At 48.4% G+C, this 18,254-nt stretch overlaps 1 protein-coding gene across 1 annotated transcript in view; it reads right to left on the reverse strand.

The window, feature by feature from the left end:
• Phc2 (polyhomeotic homolog 2) overlaps window positions 1-18,254 on the reverse strand; it is a 102,742-nt gene that overhangs the window by 17,133 nt on the left and 67,355 nt on the right. Inside the window, 2 exon segments of the mRNA XM_021232689.2 lie at window positions 13,281-13,446; window positions 13,718-14,121. Of these exon segments, the coding sequence (XP_021088348.1) occupies window positions 13,281-13,446; window positions 13,718-14,121 (570 nt within the window).

Below are 18,254 nucleotides of genomic sequence, written 5' to 3' on the forward strand. Positions count from 1 at the left end.
CAGGCTGACAGAAACAGTTCTTTTGCAAGGGGAGAAGAAAATAGGAAGGTCCACCCAGTGGCCCGTTTATGCTACTGTTTTGAAATCATCCTCTTTGGGGCTGGCTACTTCTGCTAACCAAGGAGGGACTGTGACCCATCACCTCTCTGCCTACAGGGGCTAACTTAATATCCAAAATAGGACACATGCTGAAGGCCCCTTAAAATGCAATGAACTATAGATATAAAACAATAAAAATAAGCAATAATAAACTCAGTCTTTGTCATCACCATAAAGAATATAGGTCTCCTTGGTACTACAAAGAGACCTGCCACAGGTGACAATGATTGGCATAGTTGGTGTCTACTGTATAAGAGCATTTCTGTGGACTTGCCCATAAATGATAGCTGTTATCTCCTATTTCACTGTCCCTGTGGAAGATTTCCTCAGTAGAGGAGAGTATGGACACCAAAATGGATCATCCTTGGCAAGGCAGGATGACCTCAAGAGGCAAAACGAGGGAGGCTGCTACAGAGACACTTTCCAGTCGGCTGAGAGACATCAGAGCTGGCCAGTTCAGAACCAGATTCTTCCTATGTTCACACAACACAAACCATCTGCTACTCAGGAATGCGGAGGACAAGCGTGTGCGTGCATGCGTGAGTCAGAGGCTGACACTGGATGTCTTGGCTGGTTACAGTACGAGAAAAAGCTAATGAAATTAAAAAGAATTTAGGGAAACATCCAAACAAGATCATCTCTGACAGAGCCCTGCTCCGGGCTCAGCACTGCAGCCATGCTTGTGCCCCAGCCCAGCCTGTGCTAAGGGAAGTGCCTGCAAGCGAAGCCTCTGGACCTGTATCCAGGAGACAGGAGAGGCAGCCACACCAGGTGCCAGCAGCACGCTACCTTACAGAGAAGAAAGGCCTGAGGCCACCCTTCCTCTTTTCTTTAGTTATATCTGAACCTCCAAAGAAATGAGTGTCACTGTGAAAGTGAGGGAGCCGTCTCTTCCCAGAAGACAGTGGAAGAAGGGGTGGGCTGAAAACCAAACTCAGCTCTCTGCTTCCTGACTGTGGGCACAATGTAACCAGTGGTTTCAAGCTCCCACGACTGTGCCTACTCCATTATGGTGGGCAGCATCCTTAAACTTCCAGCCAAAATGCACTTCTTTTCTTAGGTTTTCTGTCTTACATTTATGGAGTACATCCCAGGTCATGAAGGAAAAGTTGGGCAGAACTTAGTGGTTTCCGTTTCCCAGGAGGGCTGCATAAGTGGAGAAGACAGAGTGGGGAGGGCGAGGCTTTGACTGGCTGAGAACAGCATGAGGGCACTTGAGGGAGGTGGCAGGAAATGTACCCATTGCGGACACTGAAGCAGAGGCATCATGTGTGGTCTGGGACATTAGGTTTGGGAACTGGCAGTGATCTAGGTGAGTGATTCCCAAATAGGAGTCTTGAACTCGTAAGAAAAGAAACGTGGTTAATGGGGATCCAGGAGCTACAATCAATATTCCAGCATGCCAGAAGGGAAGTAGTGCACGTTCTCTCAGTAGGCCTAGCACTCTATTACTTAATACCACGTCCCCACACTTACAATTGAGGGCGAGTCATTTCTCCCACAAAGTTTACTCTAAATTTAGACGATGACCACATATACATCTCCCATGCAGACTGCATACATTACAGGTGTGCTTTCTAGAATCCAAGCAAGAGTGACTGCTATTTTGGAAGACGGTATCTTCTAGAACACATACCAAAGGAGCTCTTAGTGGGGAGAAAATTGCAGGCTCCTTCCCACACTGGGTCCTGAGTGCTGGAGGAGCCACCGCCTGTAACCCTCTCAGTTCTTGTAAGGACAGAGCTGTGAGAAAGATCTGTTGCCTGGAGGCCACAAGCTATGGCTCTGGCACCAGTCTGCCTGTCAGAGCACCTTCTTCAGCTGAAGAAGCTTCCCAGAGGAGGAGTGACAGAGGATGCTTGGCCACTCAGCCTGACACAGCAGGGAACTTTACAGGTACTGAGCCAAGGCTCTGGCTCCCCCAGCTTCCCTGTGGAGGAGGGAGCTGGCCAGCAGGATGGGAAAGCAGCTGAGCCAGGTGACCTCAAGTCAGCCTGAGTGCCACTTCAGGATGACCTCATTGAGGCTAGGTTAGCAGGCCAGGAGGGCAGACGAGCTTCTCAGCATTCCGGGTACGAGCTGAATATATGCCTACAGCCTTAGCTAGAGGGCCAAACCTTCCCTCCTGGCAGCCACTGCTGTACAGCCGACTTTCAGGGCCCTCATCTCTCAGGAGAGGCAGAGAGGTCTGACTCACCCCAAATCACAGGCTAGTGTGTGCAGAAGTGGAATTGTAAACAGCTGGATGTCTTCCAAGGTGTCACCCAGAGCTAGGAGGGAAGCAATCAGTGCAGGCGACAGTCACCCTCCACCATGCAGCTGAGGACAAGGGAGCAGAGGGGGATTTCCACCCAGAGCCCTGTACTGTTTCCTAGGCCTCAGGCTGAGTGCCATAATGGGCTGAGGGCCAATGTTAACAGGCTGTTGTGGTAGTCAATCAGCTTTTGCGGGACAGCAAAGTGACTTCCAACAGGCCAGGACACCAGGAATGCTAGTCAATCCCGGCTGCAGGGGTCATGGCAAAGTCTGGTCTGTTCTGCTTAACAGAGGTCTGTCAAAGGAAGGCATCCAATTCCCTCCTGCTCAAGGACTCTCCATCACAGAGCTCTGGCAGATGCTGTGACAGCAAGGGAAAGGCTCTACAGAGGTATCCCAGTCCCAGGAGGAGATCCAGAGTGGCAGGCCAGAGTGAATGCTGGTTCTGGTCAGGCCTGGGCTCACTCTGCCACCTGTGATAACCGCAGGCACGAGCTGTTCACTGAGTAGTCTCGGTTTCTCTCTATGAACCATAAATTACTGGTTTTGAGTAAATGGTGAAGCAGAAAGATACTGGGCTTAAACCCTAGCCTTTGGTGCCACAAGCTAGCTACACTAGGCCTCAGCCTGCTCAACTGTGACATGTGTGCTTACAGAGAGAAAACTAAGATCCCGTGGCCCTCACTACACTAGGCCTTAGCCTGCTCGACTGTGACATGTATGCCTACAGAGAGAAAACTAAGATCACGTGGCCCTCACCTCACTCTCACTAAGCCTGACCTCACCCAGTCCCACAGGTTAGCCTGATGCCTTGTTCCTGTCCCCCATACTGTGTCTGCTGAGGGTATACCCCATGCCTTGCCTTTGCACACCCAAGGTCAATCTTCACAAAGACGATATTTATCTCTGCTTTGACATGACTGCAATGTAACCGAAGTGCTCTGCTCTTCAGGGAACGCCAACCGGATTCACCATCACCAAGACTATTACTCCAAAGGCCAAGGAGACAAACACCAGATTCCCTATGGTATCTTCCCTACAGAGGCTAAGAGTCATCAGCAGACAGTGCAAAAGGACCCCAGAAACCAAAGGGAGGGCTTCTGAGTCTTGTTGAAGGATGAATCTCTACCCAGGAATACAGGATTAGGGTGGAACTTATAATGCCAGGAAGTGGTTTCCCTGTGAAATGAAATCAGTTTAAAATGCTAAAAATAAACTCAAGGGAGATTGATTTTAAAATTTTCATTTACAAAAGAAATTTTGAAATATTTAGTAAATGTACTAATTATCTTCAGGCTGGTAATAGGGAAATACAATCATGCCCCCTAATATGCTAACTTCATTATTTTTGGCTACTAACTGTGGGATCATCGAAAGGTAACATAAATGGCAGCCAAGGTGGGGACACAGGAGATGGCACCAGCCTCAGCTGTCCCACCTACATAATGGTTCAGATGGATCCGTTATAAGTTAATTCTGATGGGTTCTTCTCTCAGAAAGCACTACTCTCGTAGCGTTTATCTGTATGACAGAGGGGTGTGTATATGGTGGACCCTGGGGTGTCACGTGGGTCCTGGGACAGAACTCTGATGGTTTTAAGCATTTATTTGTTTGCTTGTCTTTGCTGTTGCCCAAGCTTTCCACTGTCTTGCTTGCTACCAGTCAACTAGTATCTAAGTACTGATAACTGCACGTCTGGAAAAATGGGACAAATCCACTTTAAAAGAATGCATTTGCTCACACCAGTTTTAGATTGTCACTTGCTTTGGTTGTTCTACATGTTAATACTTCTGTGTAGCTCTGGGCCACACACAGATAGGTTAAAATATCCTGAAGATAGCAGTAACTAGGAATACTATGCAGGGTTCCAGGCATGAGAACTGTGCAGTAGCTAGGGCTCTGAAAGTAATTCTCAGTAGTCATGAACCTTTGTTTTCTTGCTAAGGGTTCCAACATGGCATCAGGCCTGGCCCCCCAATCCAACAAGGAGGATTTCATTATAACATGGCATTGAAGCCATCTCTTCCTAACATTTGACCACTAAGTATGCTTTAAAGAACATTGAATAGGAAACCTAACCTCTAACATCTGGATTCATCTAAGAACACTGGCAAGCTGCATTTAACACCACCTACTTCTTTAGCAGATGTAGAAACAGTGTTGTCTTTGGACTCATTTGAACTAAAATACTTGGAAATTGAAAGACAAGGAAACCATGTCTTCTTTCACTAACACAATCTGGAAGTGAGAGGAGTTACAAAGTTATGAAGTGCAATAATGAATCCAAGAATGAGAATTATTTAAATTATGTTGTTTCCGACTATACTGTTATTTTCTAAAACTAATAATTCTGGAGAGATGACTTAGTTTGTAAAGTGCTTGTCCATGAGTTCAGATTCCCAGCACACATGTAAAAAGTCAGGTATGGTGGTACATGTGCTAAGGGCAGGAGGAGAGGCTTTAGGGCTTCCTAGTCCAGCCAACCAGTGAGCTTCAGGGTTAGTGAAAGACTCTGTGTCAAAAAAAAAAAAAAAATTAGGAGGAGCACGATAAAGGAAGACAAATACACATATGCATACACATGAACAGGTACACACACATACCTCCCCTGGTAGTTTTACACTGCATGACTCCTGGTCAACTGTAAAAATGCACATTTGAGGGTTTGGAGAGATGGCTCACTTGTTGAGAGCGCTTGTTGTTCCTGTAGAGGGCCCAGATTTGGCTCCCAGAACCTACAGAGCAACACACAACCCAGTTCCAGGGAATGTGACGGCCTCTTCTGGCCCCCTATGAGTACCAGGCATGTATATGGTCACCATACACGCAAACAGACAAAACACTCACACACAGAAAATTTAATAAATCTAAAAAATTTTAAGCTGGGCGTTGGTGGCGCACGCCTTAATCCCAGCACTCGGGAGGCAGAGGCAGGCGGATCTCTGTGAGTTCGAGGCCAGGCTGGACCGACAGCCTCGAAAACAATACAGAGAAACCCTGTCTCGAAAAACCAAAAAAAAAAAAATTTAAAAAATAACTCCTTTCTTGATCATGTCAGTTATACTTCATTTTGTTATTAATAAGAGAGAAAAGTCTAAAATTTAATTAAGAATATTGTTTTGAGCAAGTGGCTATTTGCCTAACAATTCCTCAAGTATCTAAGATATGAAGTAGAGTTAAAGATGGTTTGCCTCTGAATATCTTTACAAATACCAAATCAGTATTCTGGTGTAGCTAGGAGCTGAAAAGGAAAAATTTAAATGTCAATTCCTAAAATGAAACCTACATCTATTTAATGTGTAGATTAAATTTATCCTAAGTGCCACATTTTTTAAAACAGAAAACATGTTATAAGCCTTTTCAAATGGTGACTCATGGTGTAGCTTGTGCCATTCCATACCAACAGTTAATCATAAATTTGTGTGCTTTCGGGCCTCTACCTCGAGGGGAGGCCAGGTCTGAATCACTCAATCATGGGCGAGAGGTTTCTGTGCTAATAATACAAGGGTCCAAACAGAGGGCTCAGAGCACCTCCCTATCCCACAGGAGCTGAAGGCTCACACTGGTCCTCGCTTCAAGATAGTGTCCTTAGGAGCACCAAAGAACACTGCTTTGTTAGAGATTTTTTTTCCCCAACTACTGCAAACTGTCACCTTCATCATCCCATTGCCAAAAGGCACAAGACAAAGAAAGACCGGCCATTTAAGATGACTCATGAAAGAGTTCTCTCTGTGTGGGACCAAATGCCTGGAAATTAAAACTGGACAGCTGGCAGAACTTCAGCACAAATGGATTCACTCAAGAAGAGAAAAGCATGTGTTACTTTCCTATTAACATGTAACAGGTCCAGAATCTCACCCCATTCCCTAATCTTTCGTTTCATTCTGGTTTGCTGGAAGGACTGACAGGAGACATGCACGCTCTGCTGGGTAAGGAGGCCGACCTAGAAGGTATGATGCAGTCACGGCACCTCTTTATACACATACTCCCAACAGGAAAGAAAGAGGCAAAAGTCTCTTTCCCCTATGACATTTCCTAGCACAGATTAAAAACTTAGTGTTGCTTTCTCTGTGTGTGCTTCTCTAAAAAAGACAACCTTGTGGAGACAGATGAGCAAGAAAGAGCATGTAAGGATAGAGACAAGAATACTTCAAATTTTAAGCTCATCTCTCCCCTTGATCCCTCTCCAATTTATTCCCTCTGCCTCCAAAAAAAAAAAAAATCAGAACTAAAAGATCCAAAGCATGTGAGACAGGAAATGAGTAAGGCAGGAAGAGGATGTGGTCGGAAAAAGCGTGGATTCTGGGGCTGAGCCAGAGCAAACAGGCAGTCCAGGTCAGAGCTGGGGAAGGGGTCTCTGGGAGAAAAGACAATCAGCTTAGACTCAAGTCAACGGCAGACTTAGAACAAAACACCTTCCTTTGAGGTTATCCTCCACAACAGAGTGCAGAATGCACAGGCATGTCTGGAGACCTGCAGCCAGAAAACTGTTTCTGCCACAGAAGGAAGGGTCTGACATTTTCCTCTTCACTTCTAGGGAAGGAAACAGTGTGTACGAAGCCCACTTGGCAGAGGTAATTTAAAAACTAAATCAGGGCATAGGGGAAAGTGGAAGGGTCTAAGGCCATGGGTTCCATTACCATCGTCATAAACAAACACCCAGCAAAGTGCAAAGGGCTAGAAGGCAGCTCCAGGCTAAAATAGCAACATTCACTGAATGCCCACAGCCACGTGAGCCAGTTACGGGGAGGAGGAGGGTGAAAACAAGATGTATTCCTGAGCCCCCTCCAAGAACCACAGCATGGTGGACTAAGAAACTTCAGGGGGAAAAAGACATCTGTTCTCTGTGGTATATAAAGGCAAGCCCGGAGACAGACATCTTGGGTGAGCAGTGAAACAGAACTCACATGATAGTGCCAGGAGAGAGCAGGTGCCAAAGGACCACCACTCCCCATCTGCTGGATGCTGGGTGAAACAACCCCCCTGCGAGGAAGCCAAGCCGTCCCCACCTCAATGGGGCGGGCACTTAGGAGCAGACATGAACAGTGGATAAACGTGTGAAGATTCCCAAACAATCTGGATGCTGGGGGCTATCTTTACTAAACTGCCTTTGGGGTCCAACACAACGTTTTACATAAAATGGGCCTGGTAAAATGTGCCAAATTAAACTGAACAACACCGGAGCTGTTCAGCTGTGGGGCTGTTGGAAGATTCAAGATGAAATCTCTTGCCTTGATGACTATGCTAATAAACTACTTTCTATTTTCCAGGCAAAATGATGGGACTCCCTACACTTCCGGCGACCCAAATCCAAACACTAGCCAACAGGCAGTGCCACAGGTCTGCAGCACTCTGTGAGAATAAAAGCTGGGGGAAATGCGGGGATAGAATGTGTGTGTGTGTGTGTGTGAGTGTGTGTGTGAGACTCTATGTGTGCAGAAATACAAGAACAAGGAACAGCTCCGTGGCTTCATTAGCCTGTAATGTTCACACTGACCTAGAAACCTTAGCAGTTCTAACATTTGGGTTGACTCAGGAGGGGTTAGAAAAATCCCAGGTGAATGATAATTGGATTACCCAGTAATGCCCAAGGGCCAAATGGCTGAAAAAGGCCAGGACAGTGGGGTCTGGTACAGTGAAAGTGACATTACTTTCTAAACTCAAAATTGAGAGTTCAGGCTAGCAATGAGATGGAATACTTTACATTAGAGCTGTCCTAGAAAAATTGCGGACACAAGGAGGATTTAGGTCGGTAGTTCACTTCACAAGACACCCTCTGGGTCTAATATGCTAATGGAGGGGATTAAGGATCAAGGATGGGAAAAGTAGGAAGGGGAAAGCTGTCATTGATTTGTAAAGAAGGAATAAGAAAAGTGAGCTCAGCAGACAGCACTAAAACGTATGCCGACTAGGTCTGGCGTGGGAAGTAAAGTTGATGGGAACTGTTAGCATTAAGCTACCGAAACCGTCGGCAGTTAAGGGGCAGGAGGGGCTCACTGGCACAGACTGGCACCCGACGAGGGAGTCGGGGCTTAGGCGTTCTGGCGGCAACTTCACAGGTTCGCATCCTGGCCGTGCATATTACCTCCCTCTCTCTCTGGACGTCAGTTTAAACAGACGCTCACAGATTCCGGATTTAACGTAAGGAGCCCGCAGATGCAGCATACCTTCGTTTGGCACCGGAGGGCGAGAAAACGCTCTTCTAAAAATGGAAGAGGACAGCCACAAAACAGCTTGTCCTTTCCCATCAATACAAGTGCCCGCGGGGCCCGAGAGTCGGGAGGCCCGGAGCGGGAGCATTGGCCGGCGGGGCCGAGAGCGGAGGCGGCTCGGGCCCTCCCCGGAGGCCGAGCGCGGCAGCGCGGCCCACAGGCCTCCGCGAGGCCCAGGGCGACGCCCGTTCCTGGCACGGCGCGATCCCTCCCCGCGGCAGCACTGACCTGTCCGGGGCCCGGCCGGGCCTGACCGGGCGGGGCCTACGCAGCCCCTCGGCCCGGTGCCGCCTGGAGCGGGGGCCCGGGCGGGCCGCGTCCTCTGCGCCGGGAGCCTCCGAGCCGGGGCCCGGGGCTGCCGCGGCGCATCCGACCGCAGGGCCCGGAGGCCTGGACAAAGGACGCGGGGCGCGGGGCGCGGGGCCGAACGGGCGGGCGGGTGACGACCGCGCAGCGGCGAGCGCTCGAAGGCTGCGACGCCGCGGAGACAATGCGGTGCGTCCGGACCGGCTCCCGGGCCGCCTCCGCCCGGGCGGGGCGAGGGCGGGGCGAGGCGGCGCGGGGCGGCGCGGGGCGGGGCGGTGGCCGACGCGGCCCGCGCGCTTCCTTTGTGCACCCGAGCCCCGCCCCGCGTCCTCCGGAAGGCTCGTAAGCGTCCGGCTCGGGGCCCCTGGGGACCGGTGGCCTGTGACCCCCGCCCCGGTGGCTCACTGTGGGGTCTCGGAGGCGAGTCTTAATGATTGAGGGCTAGTGCGTGTCAGGGCGAAGTGCACGCACCCTCTCCCTTATTGTCCACAATAACCCTCCAAGTGGTCATTATCCTCCCCACTGGGAGCGAGGATCAGAGGTGAAATAATGACCAAAGGGACCCAGTCCTACCTCCATAAAAGGCGTAATCCCTACCGCCAGGTTTAATGTGAGGGTTAACTGATTTACAAATTGCCTGCAGTGCCTGGTGCACAGTGGGGGCCCAATAAATGTTAGTTTTCTTTCCCAAACACACCGTTTCAGCTTGAACTGTCCTGGCGAGGCACCTTCATGTGGTAAGCAGGCTAGGAGCGCTGGGGTAGGCGCACATGAGAGTGGCACCATCCTTAGAGTAACTGCTGAGTGGACACAATGACTCCCCATCCCTGACTTCTCTCTAGTCTCAGTATTTCCCCATCCATTGATTTTCTTCATTCATGGCCTCTTCCACCACACTCTTTCCCCCGACTCCTACTTCACTTCGTCCATGTCTTTATTTCCTGTATGCTTCTCTCCCTTTCTCCCTTTACAAACTTTCAACCTTCTTTGCAGTAGAATTCACATTTCCCTTTCCCTCACACGTGGTTTTAAAAAAGAAGATGGCAAGGGACTGAACATTCAACTTCTGTCCGGCACTTGGCCACACTTCTGCCCTCTGCCTTAACTTCAGCAGTCCTGCCAGAAAGGCACTGTCCCTCACTTTACAAGCCCAAGCCCTTCCCATCCTCCAAGGTCAAAAAGACCAGCAGTTGGCAAACTTCTGAAAGGGGCCACAGAGGAAATGAATACCTTAGACCTTGTAGACCATATGCTCTGGGCCCCAGCTGCTTCACCCTACTGTTGCTGAATCTGAGAGCTGCCGTAATGAATGTGAGTGTCTGTGTTCCCACAGAGACTCACAGTGAACACCAACATCTGACTCGCATGTATTTTCTCACATCGTGAAAAAGTATTATTTTGTTTGCTATGTTTGTTATTAACTTTCAGGGCTGTACAAACACTGGCAATGTAATAGATGTTAGTCTGGGGGGCTACAGTTTGCCAACCCCTGCTTTATAGCAATGCCACTTCCGCTCTGAAATCTAACCTGATAATCTCCACTTGGCAGTCACAATTCCCTCTGTAACTTAGAAAGCATTTACCGAAGAGCCCTTTGGGGCACATATCAAAGTGCAGCTCTCATTGTAATCTCCTGTGTGCTCTTCTTCCCCAGCAGACGCTAAGCTCCTTGATGGTGGGGAGCAGTCCTTATTTCTCTGGGCCTTACCATACAGCCTACAGGGCTTTGTCCCCAAGTGGGCATTCAAACACAGGCAGTGCATGTAGCTGGCAATTGCCTCCTCTACACAAAGTTGATTTCTCTTGGAAGATGGGACCTCAAGATCAGGATGCTTGGGTTGTGCTTATGGCCTTGCTCCGACTTCAGAAATTTCTGGCAGCCTTATGGACCAAACGGAAAAAGGAAGGCAAATGCCAGCTGATGTGGGGTTGTTGAGTAATTGTATTTGAATGGAGAATATTGGTTACCAGCACTCTGGAAGCACTGCATGGCTCCTCAGGTGGATCCTATATGGTACTTCCATCAGCAAATTGGTAAAAGAACACACATTTTAGAAGGACCTGGGCTGCTTCTTCCTGAGTTTGACCCTTCTAGAACAGAGAGCAGGGTAATGCTTATTCCTGTAACTCACCTGTAGCCAAGCTGTGCATAATGAATAGCAGAATTCAGACATCCCTGCCTCTCCACTGGCCCTGCACCTTAGTTTCCTCATCTTTCAAATGAGGATAATGAAATTCTGACCCTCAAGGGCAATTATCAGGATTCAGGGAGGAAATCTATGTAAAGTCTGGCAGAGAAAGTTCAAGGATAGCTTTATGAACGACTAATATAAATTCTCTGAAACTGTGGGCTAAATTCACACAAGATTATCCAACAGACACAACTAATTGCACTTTTGCTCAAAATATAAGTAATGCAAGTTGGAGACCTAATAAGACAGCAGCTCCTGTCAAAGAAACCTCAAAAGCAAAACAAGCCAGCTTCCTGGAATCCAGTTGGCACAACACTCTGGCCCAACAGCACTGTTCGCGCTGGATGGAGGAATGAGGGTGTGGCCTGATAAAGTGGGTAAAGGACCTGCAGCACTTGGGGCCAGAGCCAGGGTGTTGCCCTCTCATAGCCCTGTTACCTGCAGGGGCTCCTTCTTGCCTTTTCTCCCCACTTCTAGAATGAAGGGGGTGGTGATGCTTATTTCTCAGGGGTACCATGAGTGAGTACCATGTGTGTGTGGTTTTTCGAGATGGTTTCTTTGTGTAACAACCCTGCCTATCCTGGAACTCACTCTGTAGACCAGGCTGGTCTTGAACTCACAGAGATCCACCTGCCTCCGCCTCCTAAGTGCTGAGATAAAGAAGTGCCCTACCACTGCCTGGCTGAGATGGTAGCTTTTGACATTTGGAATTAATGTGATTAATTTGGGGAGTTATACTTTCAGAGAATCAATAAAAAGGTAGAACATAGACAGAGAAGCATGACTAGAAATATGGGGATGGGTGTCTTGACATGCCATGAGGGGAAATAAAAAAAAATGCCCTCCCTGACAGAGTCAGGATAAGTTTCTGGAAACACTATGAGATGGACTCTCAAATTTGTAGGAAAGGATCACAACCAGGTAAGTTCCAGAACAGTAGGTTCTGGCTTAATTAGAAGGGGAATTTTCTGATAGGTGGAGTGGATTCTATAAGAGAATGGGCTGCTTCTCTCTTCCTCCTCCCATTTTTCAGGGTTGGGGATGGAGCCCAGAGCAGAACCCAAGGTCTCACACATGCTGGACAAGTGCTGTGCCATAGAGCCACACCCTAGACCCAGGACAGCTTTTCAGGAGTCTCTCATCCTTGTAAGCCGGCAAAAAGGGAATGGATGGCCTTCATCTTTTCATTTCCTAGTATCCATTATCCATATTCTTTGGCTTTCTTTTGTCCTTGATCCTACCCTCACTCCTTATAAGACTATTTAACTTCTAATCCGTTGTTATTTTTCGGATCCCCAAATATTTTTTCCTTCAATCTCCGAGGTTTTCCTCTTGCTTCTCCCACCCCTACTCTCAACACACATGTAGCATTATGGCTGGAGCGGCCTCCCTGAACTGTCAAGCAGTCCTTGGCTCCGAATGGCTCTGAGATCTAGGCCAAGATCACTGTGTAGACTGGCAGAGAAGAAGGCAAGCAAATGGGTCACTACAGAGGGCGGAAGTACCACTGTGACTCTCCCACCAGGCAGAGTACTCCAGCAGAGTGTCCTGAAGCCCAGGCCGCGGGAAGTCCACTTGTCATTCAGATAGACAGATGGAGAATCCAGAGATGGGCACAGTACCCTCAAAGATACTCTCTGCAAACTGAGCCCATTCTGAGTCCCCTTCTGGCTCTCCTCGGAGGCATGTCTCTTCTCTTGGAGACTCTGAAGTCCTCTGACCATGATTAATCTCAAGCACTCCCTCTGACATCTCCACTGGCAGCTTGACCCACACATATGCAGCACTTGAAATCAATGGCAAAAGAGCTGCAGAACTCCACTCTCCTGTCCTCTGATCCTCTTGCTTTTCTTTTCCTTTCGTCCTTTGTTTCTCTCAAGACAGGGCTTCTTTGTGAAACAGTCCTGGCTGTCCTGGAACACACTCTGTAGACCAGGCTGATCTTGAACTTACTAAGATCCACCTGCCTCTGTTTCCCAAGTGATGGGATTAAAGGCGTGCACCACCACCACCTGGCTCCTCTTGCCTTTTTATCTTCTGGGTTATCTTTCTTTGTCCCTAGCCCTTTGCCCTCACTCCCCTCTCTGTGTCCAGCTACCAAGCTGCTGTGTTGCTTCATTATGTTTCTGGTAGTTTCCCACCCTCCTCCTAGATGCCAAGGAAAACCAGGCAGTGGCAGGGCCGGCTGACGTCCCCTCTTCCCCCCACTTCATACCGTGAGCTGGGCACTGCTGGCTGTTGGGACTCTTGGGTCCAGGCAGGCCACCAGGCATGGCAGTGATGATGGCTTGCTGGTGTGGGGGTGGGCCTGGCCGAGTCACAGGCACACTCTTCTCCCCTGGTACCACTTCCTTCCAGTCATCACAAGCACACTGCTGGAGCTGTCAAGGGGCAGGACAGAGGTGAGTCTCAGGGATTGCCTCTGCAATCTTGGACACTACCCTGGTTCCTGTGGCGCTTGAGCAACAGGCAAAGATGTCAAGATTCAGTCATCTCTAAGTCTAGGAGAGCCCTCTCTTCTTCTTGGGATGTTCAGAGACAATTTCAACATTCAGCCTACCCTGAAATACCCCCAAGACAGGACTACAGGACGGCCTGAGCTATGGCTTGGCTTTCCTACTGTCCCCTGTTCCCCGATATCAGCCAACTTACCACTGGAGAAGCAGGTTGCAACTGTAAGATCACAGCTGAGGTGTGCTGGAACCTTCTCTGAGGGGTATGGGGCACACCCTCAGGATGTCCATTCTGAGACCCACTGTCTGGTGTAGGAAGGTGGCATTGCTGACTGCTTCCTGGCTTATGCAGATGGGCAGTAGGGCACTGGAGTGGCAGAGCAGGTGTAACTGGGCCTAGAGGCATGGCATTGTCTTCTGGGCTGGACTGTAGGGCCAGGCTTGGGGAGACTGGGGCAAGCTGGGGTTGGGACTGGACTTGGGGCGCAGGCCGTGGTGGCTGTGGCTGCTGTGACTGTGGCTGCTGCTGGATCACAAACTGGGGCTGTGGGTGCTTTGATGATGGCTGCGGGAGGAGCTGGTGTGGCTGCAGTTGAGCATAAGCTGCAGGGGGAAGAGCCAGGTTAGACAGCATGGCCAACCTCATCCACCATGTCCGGTTCACACAGTTTCCCAGGTGAAAGGGGTAAACTAAACTCAAGGGCTTCACTTCTAGTAATTTAGAAATAAAGGGACCAGACCCTCACTCAGCCCCCTGCTTTTAGCAGCCATGTCAGGCTACAGAAAAGACACATAGGCCTCTGACACAAGGAAACTCCAGATCCTATGGCCTCCCAGAGCCTAGGGCCAAAACTGAACACAAAGAAACTCCAGACCTCCCCACCCAGCCTCCTAGATGATTGGTTTCTGGGAACTGTTTGGCCACAAAAGAAACTCCAGGGGGGACCAAAACCTCCCCTATAGTTTCTAGGATATAGTCTGAAAACTATTGGTATCTATGTACAACAGGCCACCTGCAAGTAACAAGACAATACCATAGAAACCACAGAATGTTCCCTCCCAGCACTGACCAATGAAAATAATTGGTACACAGGTATTTCATGCCAAAACATGACTTTGAGAAATTCTCCTAATTGTTCCCAAATGTCAACCAATCAGAAACCAACCCATACCTACTGATGTAAGCCTGTAAGTTCTGTCTTTAAAAACCTAGTAGTAGACAGGGAACTTCACTCCCTCTGGAAGTTGCTGTGTCAGCTTGCTAGACAGGGTCCCTGCCATGGTTGGATAAACAGTCAATACAATTAAAACCTTGCTTTAACAGTTTAGTGGATCTGTCTTCCTGGTGGTCTCTGGGGAATCTTTGCAACTTAGGCACAACACTGGGCCCAGGAGCTCCTGCTTTCTTCCCTATTGTCTTTAATATGGAGACTGGCCTGGTCAATGCCAGACTCTGGAAGCCTGGAAGACTTTCCCTTCTTGCTTTTGATCTCCTTTTCCAGAAAAGGAACTTCATCTTAGCAACTACCATGGTGCCTTTATCCAGAACTCATGTGAGTGCCTAATAGTAAATGTTGTAAATAAATCAGTGTATTGTCCTGACCTGGAGTTCCCATACGTTATCATTTTTCTTCCTTCCAGTTTAACCAGGCTGGCTCTTTGAGGTAAGGATCTGGTATGTGTTGGTGTGTGTATGTGCACATGCGGGTATATGTGTGTATGCATGTGTGGTGAGGCAGAATTCATGCCAGGTGTCTTCCTAGATCATTCTCCACCTTTTTGTTTTTTTTGGTTTTTTTTTGAGATAGGGTCTCTCACTAAAACTGGAGCTCATCAGTTTGGCTAGGCTGGTGGTCTGTGAGTTCCAGGGATGTGCCCATTTCCATTCCCTCAGGGCTGGGGTTATGGTCCAAACCCCAGCACCTGCCTTTTTTTTTTTTTAAATGGATGCTGAGAACCAAAATCAGGTCTCACATTTGCACATCAGGCATTTTACTGACTGAGCCATCTACCCTACCTCAGGATTATTACACTTTTTTAGTAGTTTCTGTTTGTGTTTTTAGAATCTGCCTTATATATAATAATGACCCAGGAAACCCAGTTCAGAGTGCAAAGTCTCTGCTCGGCAAGCATCCAGGCCAGCTCAGAATCTGAGCAAGTCAGCTAAATCTGTCCTGCTTAGATGCCACCTTCCACAGTGACTCCCACAGCTGCAGAGCTGAGTGAGGAGGCATGCCAGGCAGACATGGAGGGACACAGCCGGACACTCACAGACATATTTATACAACCAAAGAAGGGCAGACAGATTGTGGGTTCAATCCATCATTCACAAAGAAGCCCGAGACTCTGAAACCATAAAGGTTTCAAACTGAGTTAGAAGAGGTATGTTCTTTCTTCCATTTTGCCCATTTACACACAAGTTTCTACCTGCCATCACAGCCCCATATAGAATTCCAAGCAGGTTGCCAACAGGAATAGAAAAGAAAGAACAGAAACAAGAGCTACCCGGAAACAAAGACAGAATGGACCTGGGGCGGGGGGGGGGCTGGACTGTGGGCAGAGACAGAGTGAATAAGGCTGGTACAGCAGGGTCTTGTGGACGACAATGAGTGATGAACCAAGAAATGTGGAGATCAGTGTGGATTTAAGGGGGATGTACTGGATTTAAGGGGCTTGAGGGAACGGAGGAACCTGTGCAGACACTGCCAGCAGGCATTTGGGGATTATAAACCGTCTGTGACTCCAGTCTAAGCCCTGCCCCCAATCTCTCATCCGATAGCCCAGAGTTTAACAACCAAAAAAGACAACAAGCAAACAAAACCTTGCTCATCAGGCATAAAGATAACTAACTCTTGGTAAGGAGGTGCTGAGGGGCCATCGGGCTCCAATGGCTAGAATGGCCTGTGGATAAGATGCTGGACAGAGTCACTCCAGAGGCTGCTGTCTGAGGGAGGAGGGCTGCAGATGGGCCAGGTCTGGGGAGCTGAGGGCATCAGTGGACGATGTTCTTCCACCTGTTGCTGTGAGAGCTAAGACAAGGACTTCTTCGTGTCAGTGTGTTTCATTGCAACAGAGGCATGGAGATCACACGGGTCTTCCAGCTCTACATCTTTGTGGAAACCATTAGGAAAATGGTTTTAAAATTCAGGACTTATTGTGGCTGGAAAGAAGGCTCAGTTGGGGGAATTGTTTGCTGTGCAAGTATGAGAATCAGAGTCTGGCTCCCTTATGCCCACATAAATGCCAGGGTTAGGGTAGGTGTGGCAGCCCACCTATAATCCCAGCACTTGGGAGATGGATATTAGGGATTCCAGGAGAAAGCTGGCTAAAGAGTTAGTCAAACAGGGTTCAAATGGGATATCTGTATCAGTACATGAGATAAAGAGTGACTGAGAAAAACACCTGATACCAACCTCTGGCTTGTACACAGATGCACACACATGTGAATATTCACAGGAATAAAAAACAAAGATGAAGAGAAAAACAAAGGTTCTAATGCCAAAAGACACAAAGAGCATGGTTAGGAGACATAAAGAACAGTTAGTTCCAGCCGTGATAGATGTGGTTTTGATTTTGCCATGTGCTCCCATCATAATTCGATGCCCCACCATAAGCCTGAAGCACTAAGGCCATGGACTAGAACCTACAGAGATGTGAGCCCAAGAGAATCTTCTCCCATGACAAGCTGATGAATGCGGCAATGTGTTATAGAGACTTGGAAAGGGAGCTGCTGGTCTCCTGGCCCCTGTCCTGTGATCCTCCTCCTGCCCTGCCATGCCTCCAAACTGCAGCACTCATGTGAGACTACAATCGTTACAGGACACATGATGCCAGCCATATCTGCCCAAGCTGGGATGGGAACTCAGAAGGGTAAATGAGTTCACAGATCAAAGTAGGAAAAGTATTTTGGGGATGTGTGCATCATTAATCTTTGGGGGTTAATAAGAAGCACAGACCGTGGTTTAACTGCGGCATTATCCTGGGTCAAAAATCCTTTTGTTCAGTATATTGCAGTAACTTTCTACTTAGTCTTCCTGATCCCAGTTTCTTCCTGCCACAATCCATCTTATGGACAGAGCTCTAATGAATCTCTCCAGTGCACAGATACAACCCCTCACTAAAAAGCAGCAAGGGCTCTCCTTTGTCCAGTTGTCCAAAGCCCTGGCATTCAATATCTCTTTGTAGCCTAAACTAATCTTTCATTTGTAATTATTTATCCGACCAAGCATCCTTTGCTGTTTCCTGTGTAGCATTGGTACCTCTTAGTCTGGCCACAGAGTGAACTTTAGTCATCTTCCTCTGAACTGTACAGTCACTGGGTCTCCCTCGCTCTGGATTGCCACTGGGGTCACTCTATTCTGCAGTGTACTTAGTGCAGTCTGCTGAACAGTCAGGGGGAGATCGAGCAACCAAATACTTGGATTTGAGTGACAGCTCTGCCACTTATGAGCTGTGCGACATCTGTGTGCCATCATCTTTAAAATTGGGTTAAACAATGCCTATGTCATAGTTATCTTAGTAAGTCACTAATCTCCTTGGTAGGCAGAATTTATGTACCCCCACATATTTCTTCTAAGATAACGTGAATATAGAGCAGATGCTCAATCAGCAATGCTCACTGAGTGAATGACAACAAGGCAGGATTCTATTTTGGGGGTCTGTTTCTCCCACAAAACTGCTTCTCTTCAAGGCCAAACTTTCAGGCCAGTGTGCTCTCCCTGGGAACCCTGCACCTG

This window comes from Mesocricetus auratus, unplaced genomic scaffold (assembly GCF_017639785.1).
Source record: "Mesocricetus auratus isolate SY011 unplaced genomic scaffold, BCM_Maur_2.0 Super-Scaffold_100014, whole genome shotgun sequence".
Taxonomy (NCBI): Eukaryota; Metazoa; Chordata; class Mammalia; order Rodentia; family Cricetidae; genus Mesocricetus; species Mesocricetus auratus.